Source organism: Oncorhynchus gorbuscha, linkage group LG04 (genome assembly GCF_021184085.1).
Source record: "Oncorhynchus gorbuscha isolate QuinsamMale2020 ecotype Even-year linkage group LG04, OgorEven_v1.0, whole genome shotgun sequence".
NCBI lineage: Eukaryota > Metazoa > Chordata > Actinopteri > Salmoniformes > Salmonidae > Oncorhynchus > Oncorhynchus gorbuscha.
Window position 1 is genome coordinate 49,985,766 of NC_060176.1, and position 12,111 is coordinate 49,997,876.

Consider the following 12,111-nt stretch of genomic DNA (forward strand, 5'->3'; position numbering starts at 1 on the left):
TGTGGGTAGAAACCATATTATCTTGGTTGTATAATACTTACTTAATACAAAGCTGTATGATATTACTCTGTATTATTGCTGTATGTTTTGGTAGGCTTACAGTAACTGCAGGCTAAACACACACACAGGTCGTTTTTTGTTTCTACTCTGTTGGTGGGTTAGGGGCTGAGACACACACACACAGGTTCTCTTTGCCTAAGTGTACTGCTAAGTTTGTAGGTATTTCTGTGTTGTTGGGGCATGGGCTTACTGTAACACTACAGTGTTAGCAGGGATGAGCATCATCTGTTTATCCTGCTCAGCCAATGAGGAGGTCAGAGAAAGATCCCCTCTCTACCTGGCTGAGACCATTTCGGAGGTTGAAGAGACCCGTCCCACACTCTCCCTCTCCCAGACAGTCACAGGAATCCCTGACGATCACACACACAAAGGAGAGAGCCAAAAGGACATCCTCTTGACACATCTGTGATTTTCCTCTGCTCTTTTGTCAACTTCTACAGGTAAGAGTTTCAACTCTACTGCTTTTAGCTTTGCAGTCAAATGTGCATTATTGTTATCATTCTGTCATTTCTAAAGATGTTTAAATCTGTGTTATTGATGATGTAGCATCCTGTAACTGCTATCTGGGATTTGGAAAATACAAATACCAAGATGCATTAATGCAGGTACATCACGTGTGTCAATAGTGTTATTTGCCAATGTTTGACCCAGTTGTATCCTGTATAACTAATTCTATAGTGGTCAAATGTTAGTCTAAAGAGTTTTATATAGACATTTACACCATGCCTAAACAGTTACCAAAAGCTATGTAGAGCTGCCCAGATCAAGTTAGTAAACAATCAGAATTGGATCATTAAGAGGCTAAAGACAAACTATTAGCATCTGTCCAAACTCATACAATGTGTGAAGTATGAGCAATATTTTAGAAAATAAGTCTCTCTTTTTTTTTTGAATGAAAAAGGATTACATTTACAACTTTCAAGAACTCTGTTTTCTGAATGAACCCAGAGGGAAGTTATAGATCTCCGTGTTCTGTATGAACCAGGAGGGGTGTTTTAGAACTCTCTGTTTTCTGAATGAACCAGGAGGGAAGTTATAGATCTCTCCATTTTCTGAAATAATATCTACCAGTGGAGGCTGGTGGGTGGAGCTATAGGAGGATGGGCTTAAACATGTGGTTTCTATATGTTTGATACTGTTCCATTAATTCCATCCCAGCCATTACAATGAGCCCATCCTCCTATAGCCCTTCTCACCAGCCTCCACTGATCTCCTAATGAACAATGTAGGTAATCTTGGAAACTGGAACGCTACTGTGTTGGATTTATCTACAGACAAAAGGTTCAGGGATAAGGATAGTCTTGGCGCCAAAGGACACAGATTACACTGTAATGCTGTGTGATGATGATGGGGAGAGAGGAGGACAGACAAACAATCTTAGGGAGGACAGATTAGTGGTAAAGAGGTCTGTGTAAGAGAGACCGAGACAGAGGAGAGAGATGCACAGAGAGATGAGAGGTACAGAAATTAGAGAGATTATGGAGGTAAAAACCATATGACCGTTATTGAGATGTAGTAACATGGTACTCGTGAAGTTAATCTGTTATGGCATTGGTCTAGTGGTCATCTCCTGACCAAGTAGAACATGTATCTCTTGGGTTTTGAAACACAAAAAAAAGGGGATTGACAAGGACTATTGTCATATCTCATCAAAAAAGAGTTAAAAGAAAAAATGTTGACAGTAGAAACTCTCCCTTCAATCCCCTCGATGTTTTTCATACTAGAATAGAACCAGAGTTCGTACCAACTTGAGTTTATATACTGACTTGTCAATCCACTGAAGACTTAAATCCTATGTTGAGTTGTTAGATCTTATCTATGCTATTGTGTGTTGACTTCTCACAGCTCGTGTAACACTCTTCTGTCAAAGCTGGATTAGCAGCCGCAGCTCGCTCTGCCCTGCTCTTAATTTGTCTCTAGCGTAAAAATAACCTTTACTTAGCACATTCTCAAATCCAGCAGTGACGAAAACTTTAGTGCGTTAGTGTGTGTGTACGTTGTGTTCTACCATACTCAAATGTGTGTGTGTGTGTGTGTGTATGTTATGTTCCACTGTGCTAATAACTGGACAGACTGTCCAGACTTGCTGATGAATGCAGGCATTACATCACTGTGTGGGTCTTAAGGTTTGCAGCTGACACTAAACACAGATCTGGATCAGCTTTCCCTTGTCAATCAACCCAGTGAACCCACAGGTGGTTTAAATCCTAACTGACACTGGATTAGCTCGTAGGGTTATCCCACTTCACACACACACAGTCATGATCATGTCTTGTTCTTGTCTTGATAACGACCCAGCGCTCGTGTGGAAATGTGGGATATTCTCATCAATCACAAACTGTTCATGATCTTGTTTTCACAGAGAATGAGGATTGTTGGCCAACGGAGACTTCTCCTCACTGTGGCAACCTGCCTGTTGCTCCTAGCAACCGTCTGCCCCATCTCAGAGGCTCGCCGTGGTGGGGGCTTCGGTCGTAGTGGGGGCTTCGGTGGGGGGTGGGGCGGTAGTAGCCGTGGGGGTTACCCTCGTCAAGGTGGAGGCACAGGATACCGACCAATGCCTGCCCAGAGTGGACATGCATACCGACCAATGCCTGCCCAGAGTGGCGGCTCCAGTGCGGGGAAGATGGCAGGGGCTGCTGCTGCTGGTGCCGTGGGGGGAGCAATGCTGGGCAGTGCGTTGAGTCGTCCTGGCTACGGAGGGGGATATGGGGGTTATGGAGGAGGTTATGGAGGAGGTTATGGAGGTGGTTATGGAGGCTATGGAGGAGGCTATGGGGGGTACCCCAGAGCTGGAGGGTATGGCCCCAGGCCTGGTGGCTATGAAGGTCCAGAGGGCTCTGGGGATATGGGGTACTACTATGGAGCATCCAGTGGGCCCATCTATAACAGCATCATCGTCATCATCGGGTCACTAATGTCATTGGTGATGGGGCACTGGGTGGGAGTGATGTAGAGATGGAGTGAAGATTTGGATGGAGTCACGACTAAAGCTCTCCAGACCAAGACCATATGTATATAAAGGATCTTGAGACCCAAACCAAAACTAGGCTCTGACCAAGATCCAGATCAAGACCTTGGGCATTGAGTCGCAAACCATGACCTCGTTGACAATGAGATCACAGTTCCATCTGTTCTGACTCACAGGTGTCGTGGGGCAAATACACTTCCGATATAGATCCCTGATGCAGAAAGACTCTGATGTGGATTCTTTGTCAACTGATTGCACGAAAAAAAATGTACTTTTTCTTTTCATGAGACATTACATAACATCAAATATCTGGTGTGTGATAGATGACCTTCCGGTCAAGCACTTACTACCTCCATGAAGCAGTAGTACATGATTTACTTCTCTTTACCATGGTTGTTATCAACAGTTTAATATTGCCATGCTGCAGTAACAGTTTACTTGAAAGACTCACGCTATAACTCATGTCTCACTGATTTCAACCCTTGGTAGAATACTGGCAGCTTTTGGATGTGGATTTGTAAATGCTGTATATTGTTCTAATCTATTAATTATATTTTGTGTCCATTACTTTTCTTACTTTATTGAAAAGGATGTGATTCTGGGTGAGAGGAGTGTATTAACACCATTGTGAAGCAGGTGGTTCGAGCCCTGAATGCTGATTGGCTGAAAGCTGTGGTATATCATACCACGGGTATGACAAAAAAATCATTTTTATTGGTCTAATTACGTTGGTAACCAGTTTATAATAGCAATAAGGCACCTCGGGGGGGGTTGTGGAATATGGCCAATATACCAAAGGGCTGTATTCAGGCACTCCAAAACTGCCCTTAGCCGTGGTATATTGGTCGTATAACGTAACCTTTTTGTGCCTTGTTGCTTAAGTATAATACACAATAACTAGCTCCATGTTCTGTATTGGTGTCATTTGATGAATCTGATGTAGTTTTCCTTTCTGGCTACTCCAATAAAAGCGTGGGAGACAGAGATGCGTGTATCCATTCATGATATTGACCATAATCATGTCTAAAAAACAATACTATCATTAGATCATGAAATGAGAAGGTGACAGTTCAGATAGTAGTCATATTTAAATTAGGCTTTTGAGGCCAGACAAAACATGCAGTCACTTCAGTACCTGTGCAACAATCACCAGTCAGTCGAGCATAGTTCTAGTAGACATTTTGGATTCTAGAATGTGAAATCTGTTTTGGAGAATTTGTGAATGGCTGTATATAGGCCATTCATTGAAGTGGATCTCAATTCAAATTTAAGATTAGGAACCTGACTCACACAGTGGAGTTATTCATAGCTATGGTAAGTGGTTTCAGTATTAGCCCAGATCATTAGGCTGTAATGCTATTGTTGTGACACACATGTTGACGTGCACCAGGTATGTTGGTCAGCACTCAATAATAAATAGGATGTCCTATGACTAAACACCCTCACTGTGAGATCAATTATATTACTGTGGGTCTCCTGGCTGTCAGGCTGTAATACAGTCACTTCGTCAGCAGGTGGAGACATAAGAGAACTGGAAGAATACTGGTTACCCAAATGTCTGTTCCATTATGGAAATTATCCTCCGAACAAGTCTGTCTTATTCATGCAATTATGTATGGTAGACCTACAAGTTGCGACTTCCTACTGCCCTAATTGAGCTAACTGGAGGAGCAGTATCTTGATATTTATTGACATATTAATAATGTTGATTTTGATCATATAAAATAAATATAGAGAGAACTTTTCTCAAATGTATTTTCTCAGAACGAGAGAGCAAGATGAATAGCTTCTGCTTGACTTGTAGCCAGAATGTTCAGGCATCCTAATCTATGCAGATAAGGGCATTCACTGTTTCCTCTCCCTTCTTTTCTAGTTTTTCCTCACTCCCCCTCTCCTTCTTTCTCTACCTTTCACATTTAATAGTCACGCTTCATTTCAGGACCAAGTTCTAGGCTACCTAGCAACACCATGCACTGTGCAGGCTGTGGTTGTTATGGATATATTCCCATGGTCCATTACAAGAGATGAAGGCCTAGCAACAATAGTCATTCTGTTTCTGTATTATTCCCAAGGCTACTGATTGATCAAACAAAAAGAGAAAATGATTTGACAACGTATCCTACAGATAAAACTAATAACATTCCTGATTCTCTGAGGTCAGACTTTTAGTACAGAAATAGATGTGTTTATCGTTGGAAACTATGTTAGATTTGTCCAAATATAGCCGCCTTCACACAGCATAAATTACGTTATAAAAGACGGCTTAAAAGAAACAAATCCCAAAGATTCATTTTGTAAAGTAAAACCCAATTGAGCTTTCACCATCTTTTAAACCACATGTGAAGGACTCTTTGGTTTGGAATGAGGCTGTGCAAGAAAGTGTTACATTTCTGAACATTAATAGTTCTAACCCAGAGTTTATTATTAGAATCCAATTAACCTTTAAGTGGTGGTGGAAAAAGTACTCAATTGTCATACTTGAGCAAAAGTAAAGATACCTTGATAGAAAATGACAAGTAAAGGTGAGTCAGCCAGTAAAATACTACTTGAGTAAAAACCTAAAAGTATTTGGTTTTAAATATACTTAAGTATCAAAAGTAAATGGAATTGCTTAAATGTACTTACGTATCAAAAGTTTAAAAAATTAAACCATTTCAAATTCTTATATTAAGCAAACCAGACGGCACAATTTTATTTTTATTAACGGATAGCCAGGAGCACACTCCATCACTCAGACAAACAAAGTTGTGTTTAGTCCTTCAGATCAGAAGCAGTAGTGATGACCAGGGATGTTCTCTTGATAAGTGTGTGAATTTGACTTTTGGGTCTCAGGGGAAAATGTATGGAGTAAAAAGTATATAATTTTCTTTAGGAATGTAGTAAAGTAAAGTACAGATACCCCCAAAAAACTACTTACGCAAAACTATTTTAAAGTACTACTTAAATACTTTACACCACTGCCTTTAAGTTAGTTTCTCATTGCTGTAGGAATGAAGGGAACAGCCATGGTATCTGAATGGTTTTCTGCTATCAGACAAACATCAAATGGAATATATGGGTTAAATATTACATTCAGAGAATATGAAAACACAATATCTGAGGGTAAATACACAATGATTTAATGAAGACAAGGAGGGACATTGGTAAAGTGCAGGTGAGCATTGATCATAATGTTCTCACATATACAGTACCAGTCAAAAGTTTGGACACACCTACTCATTCAAGGGTATTTCTTTATTTTTTACAATTTTCTACATTGTAGAATAATAGTAAAGACATCAAAACTATGAAATAACACATATGGAATCATGTGGTAACCAAAAAAGTGTTAAAGTCAACATATTTTAGATTCTTCGAAGTAGCCACCCTTTGCCTTGATTACAGCTTTGCACACTCTTGGCATTCCCTAAACCAGCTTCACCTGGAATGCTTTTCCAACAGTCTTGAAGGAGTTCCCACGTATGCTGAGCACTTGTTGGCTGCTTTTCCTTCACTCTCCTGTCCAACTCATCCCAAACCACCTTAAGTGGGTTTAGGTCGGGTGTTTGTGGAGGCCAGGTCATCTTGTGCAACACTCCATCACTCCCCTTCTTGGTCAAATAGCCCTTACAAATCCTGGTGTGTTGAGTCATTCCTGTTGAAAAACAAATGATTGTCCAACTAAGCGCAAACCAGATGGGATGTTCTACCGCTGCAGAATGCTGTGGTAGCCATGATGCTTAAGTGTGGATTGAATTCTAAATAAATGACTGTGTCACCAGCAAAGCACTCCCTTACCATCACACCTGCTCCTCCATGCTTCACGGTGGGAACCACACATGTGGAGATCATCCGTTTAACTACTCTACATCTCACTACGGTGGTTGGAACCAAAATCTCATTTTGGATTCATCAGACGTTTTGGCCATTGCTCATGTATCTTGGCCCAAGCAAGTCTCTTCTTATTGGTGTCCTTTTGTAGTAGTTTCTTTGCAGCAAATCGACCATGAAGGCCTGATTCATGCAGTCTCCTCTGCACAGTTGATGTTGAGATGTGCCTGTTACTTGAACTCTGTGAAGCATTTATTTGGGCTGCAATTTCTGAGCCTGGTAACTCTAACAAACTTTTCCTCTGCAGCAGAGGTAACTCTGGGTCATCCTTTCCTGTGCTGGTCCTCATGAGAGCCAGTTTCATCGTAGTGCTTGATGGTTTTTGCGACTGCACTTGAAGAAACTTTCAAAGTTCTTGACATTTTCCGGATTGACTGACCATGTCTTAAATTAATGATGGACTGTTGTTTCTCTTTGCTTATTGGAGCTGTTCTTGCCATAATATGGACTTGGTCTTTTACCAAATAGTGCTATTTTCTGTATACCAACCCTACCTTGTCACAACACAGCATATTGGCTCAAACAGATTAAGAACTACTTTCCCACTACCCGGATAAAGCACCAAATAAACTTCAGTTAGTGCTAAACACGGCTGCTAGAATCTTGACTAGAACCAAACATTTGATCATATTACTCCAGTGTTAGCCTCTCTACACTGGCTTCCTGTTAAGGCAAGGGCTGATTTCAAGATTTTACTGCTAACCTACAAAGCATTACATGGGCTTGCTCCTACCTATCTTTCCGATTTGGTCCTGCCTTACATACCTACACGTACACTACGGTCATAAGACGCAGGCCTCCTTACTGTCCCCAGATTTTCTATGCAAACAGCTGGAGGCAGGGCTTTCTCCTATAGAGCTATTTTTTATGGAATGGTCTTCCTATCCATGTGGGAGACGCAGACTCTGTCTCAACCTTTAAGTCTTTATTGAAGACTCATCTCTGCAGAAGGTCCTATAATTGAGTGTAGTCTGGCCCAGGAGTGTGAAGGTGAACGGAAAGGCACTGGAGCAACGAACCACCCAGCTTTTTTCCATCTACGTAACATTGCAAAAATCAGAAACTTTCTGTCCAAAAATGATGCAGAAAAATTAATCCATGCTTTTGTCACTTCTAGGTTAGACTACTGCAATGCTCTATTTTCCAGCTACCCGGATAAAGCACTAAATAAACTTCAGTTAGTGCTAAATACGGCTGCTAGAATCCTGACTAGAACCAAAAAATTAGATCATATTACTCCAGTGCTAGCCTCTCTACACTGGCTTCCTGTCAAAGCAAGGGCTGATTTCAAGGTTTTACTGCTAACCTACAAAGCATTACATGGGCTTGCTCCTACCTACCTCTCTGATTTGGTCCTGCCGTACATACCTACATGTACGCTACGGTCACAAGACGCAGGCCTCCTAATTGTCCCTAGAATTTCTAAGCAAACAGCTGGAGGCAGGGCTTTCTCCTATAGAGCTCCATTTTTATGGAACGGTCTGCCTACCCATGTCAGAGACGCAAACTCGGTCTCAACCTTTAAGTCTTTACTGAAGACTCATCTCTTCAGTGGGTCATATGATTGAGTGTAGTCTGGCCCAGGAGTGGGAAGGTGAACGGAAAGGCTCTGGAGCAACGAACCGCCCTTGCTGTCTCTGCCTGGCCGGTTCCCCTCTTTCCACTGGGATTCTCTGCCTCTAACCCTGTTACGGGGCTGAGTCACTGGCTTGCTGGGGCTCTCTCGTGCCGTCCATGGGGGGGTGCGTCACCTGGGTGGGTTGATTCACTGTTGTGGTCGGCCTGTCTGGGTCCCCCCCCCCCCTTGGGTTGTACCGTGTCGGAGATCTTTGTGGGCTATACTCGGCCTTGTCTCAGGATGGTAAGTTGGTGGTTGAAGATTTCCCTCTAGTGGTGTGGGGGCTGTGCTTTGGCAAAGTGGGTGGGGTTATATCCTTCCTGTTTGGCCCTGTCCGGGGTGTCCTCGGATGGGGCCACAGTGTCTCCTGACCCCTCCTGTCTCAGCCTCCAGTATTTATGCTGCAGTAGTTTATGTGTCGGGGCTAGGGTCAGTTTGTTTATCTGGAGTACTTCTCCTGTCCTATTCGGTGTCCTGTGTAAATCTAAGTGTGCGTTCTCTAATTCTCTCCTCTCTTTCTTTCTCTCTCTCGGAGGACCTGAGCCCTAGGACCATGCCCCAGGACTACCTGACATGATGACTCCTTGCTGTCCCCAGTCCACCTGGCCATGCTGCTGCTCCAGTTTCAACTGGCCTGGGCCCTAGGACCATGTCCCAGGACTACCTGACATGAGGACTCCTTGCTGTCCCCAGTCCACCTGGCCATGCTCCTGCTCCAGTTTCAACTGACCTGAGCCCTAGGACCGTGCCCCAGGACTACCTGACATGATGGCTCCTTGCTGTCACCAGTCCACCTGACTGTGCTGCTGCTCCAGTTTCAACTGTTCTGCCTTATTATTATTTGACCATGCTGGTCATTTATGAACATTTGAACATCTTGGTCATGTTCTGTTATAATCTCTACCCGGCACAGCCAGAAGAGGACTGGCCACCCCACATAGCCCGGTTCCTCTCTAGGTTTCTTCCTAGGTTTTGGCCTTTCTAGGGAGTTTTTCCTAGCCACCGTGCTTTTACACCTGCATTGTTTGCTGTTTTAGGCTGGGTTTCTGTACAGCACTTTGAGATATCAGCTGATGTACGAAGGGCTATATACATTAATTTGATTTTGATTTGATTTGCTGTCTCTGCCTGGCCGGTTCACCTCTCTCCACTCGGATTCTCTGCCTCTAACCCTATTACAGGGGTTGAGTCACTGGCTAACTGGTGCTCTTCCATGCTGTCCCTAGGAGGGGTGCGTCACTTGAGTGAGTTGAGTCACTGACGTGATCTTCCTGTCCGGGTTGGCGCCCCACCTTGGGTTGTGCCGTGGGGGAGATCTCCGTGGCTATACTCGGCCTTGTCTCAGGATGGTAAGTTGGTGGTTGAAGATATCCCACTAGTGGTGTGGGGGCTATGCTTTGGCAAAGTGTGTGGGGTTATATCCTGCCTGTTTGGCCCTGTCCAGGGGTATCGTCGGACAGGGCCACAATGTCTCCCGACCCCTCCTGTCTCAGCCTCCAGTATTTATGCTGCAGTAGTTTGTGTTGGGGGCTCGGGTTAGTCTGTTACATCTGGAGTATTTCTCCTGTCTTATCCGGTGTCCTGTGTAAATTGAAGTATGCTCTCTCTTTCTTTCTATCTCTCGGAGGACCTGAGCCCTAGGACCATGCCTCAGAACTACCTGGCCTGATGACTCCTTGCTGTCTCCAGTCCACCTGGTCGTGCTGCTGCTCCAGTTTCAACTGTTCTGCCTGCAGCCCTGACCTGTCCCAGACCTGCTGTTTCAACTCTCTAGAGACAGCAGGAGCGGTAGAGATACTCTGAATGATCGGCTATGAAAAGCCAACTGACATTTACTTCTTAGGTGCTGACCTGTTGCACCCTCGACAACCACTGTGATTATTATTATTTGACCCTGCATCTATGAATATTTTAACATCTTGGCTGTGTTCTGTTATAATCTCCACCAGGTTCTGGTCTTTCTAGTGAGCTTTTCCTAGCCACCGTGCTTTTACACCTGCATTGTTTGCTGTTTTAGGCTGGGTTTCTGTACAGCACTTTGAGATATCAGCTGATGTACGAAGGGCTATATACATTAATTTGATTTTGATTTGCTGTCTCTGCCTGGCCGGTTCACCTCTCTCCACTCGGATTCTCTGCCTCTAACCCTATTACAGGGGTTGAGTCACTGGCTAACTGGTGCTCTTCCATGCTGTCCCTAGGAGGGGTGCGTCACTTGAGTGAGTTGAGTCACTGACGTGATCTTCCTGTCCGGGTTGGCGCCCCACCTTGGGTTGTGCCGTGGGGGAGATCTCCGTGGCTATACTCGGCCTTGTCTCAGGATGGTAAGTTGGTGGTTGAAGATATCCCACTAGTGGTGTGGGGGCTATGCTTTGGCAAAGTGTGTGGGGTTATATCCTGCCTGTTTGGCCCTGTCCAGGGGTATCGTCGGACAGGGCCACAATGTCTCCCGACCCCTCCTGTCTCAGCCTCCAGTATTTATGCTGCAGTAGTTTGTGTTGGGGGCTCGGGTTAGTCTGTTACATCTGGAGTATTTCTCCTGTCTTATTTACATTTACATTTAAGTCATTTAGCAGACGCTCTTATCCAGAGCGACGGTGTCCTGTGTAAATTGAAGTATGCTCTCTCTTTCTTTCTATCTCTCGGAGGACCTGAGCCCTAGGACCATGCCTCAGAACTACCTGGCCTGATGACTCCTTGCTGTCTCCAGTCCACCTGGTCGTGCTGCTGCTCCAGTTTCAACTGTTCTGCCTGCAGCCCTGACCTGTCCCAGACCTGCTGTTTCAACTCTCTAGAGACAGCAGGAGCGGTAGAGATACTCTGAATGATCGGCTATGAAAAGCCAACTGACATTTACTTCTTAGGTGCTGACCTGTTGCACCCTCGACAACCACTGTGATTATTATTATTTGACCCTGCATCTATGAATATTTTAACATCTTGGCTGTGTTCTGTTATAATCTCCACCAGGTTCTGGTCTTTCTAGTGAGCTTTTCCTAGCCACCATGCTTCTACACCTGCATTGCTTGCTGTTTGGGGTTTTAGGCTGGGTTTCTGTACAGCACGTTGTCACATCAGCTGATGTAAGAAGGGCTTTATAAATACATTTGATTGAAATTTGCTTGAAGAAGGAAATAATTCCAAAAAATAAATTTTAACAAGGCACACCGGTTAATTGAAATGCATTCCAGGTGACTACCTCATGAAGCTGATTGAGAGAATGCCAGGAGTGTGCAATGCTGTCATCAATGCAAAGGGTAGCTACTTTGAACAATCTCAAATATATTTGGATGTGTTTAACATTTTTTTGGTTACTATATGATTCCATATGTGTTATTTCATAGTGTTGATGTCTTCACTATTATTCTACAATGTAGAAAATAGTAATAATAAAGAAAAACCCTGGAATGAGTAGGTGTGTCCAAACGTTTGACTGGTACTCTATGCCAGCACTCTGATGCACAACAATGTTGTGTCCACAGAACAGTCACAACATGATACTTAAGCTAAACCTCACTGAAACATAAACCAGGGCCACATTCAGTAGCCAAACGTTGTTGAATGTTGCAGATAGAAATTCCATGAATAGAGC

At 43.7% G+C, this 12,111-nt stretch overlaps 1 protein-coding gene across 1 annotated transcript; it reads left to right on the forward strand.

Annotated features, from left to right (window-relative positions):
* Positions 1-2,425: 2,425 nt before the first annotated feature.
* On the forward strand, positions 2,426-3,016 carry LOC124032995 (ctenidin-3-like). The gene has a single exon (XM_046344931.1). It carries the CDS (start codon positions 2,426-2,428, stop codon positions 3,014-3,016), a length of 591 nt encoding a protein of 196 aa, XP_046200887.1.
* Positions 3,017-12,111: the final 9,095 nt, after the last annotated feature.

What these genes read in the sequence shown, in the direction of transcription:
- LOC124032995 (XM_046344931.1), top strand. Translation starts at nt 2,426, where the DNA reads ATGAGGATTGTTGGCCAACGGAGACTTCTCCTCACTGTGGCAACCTGC.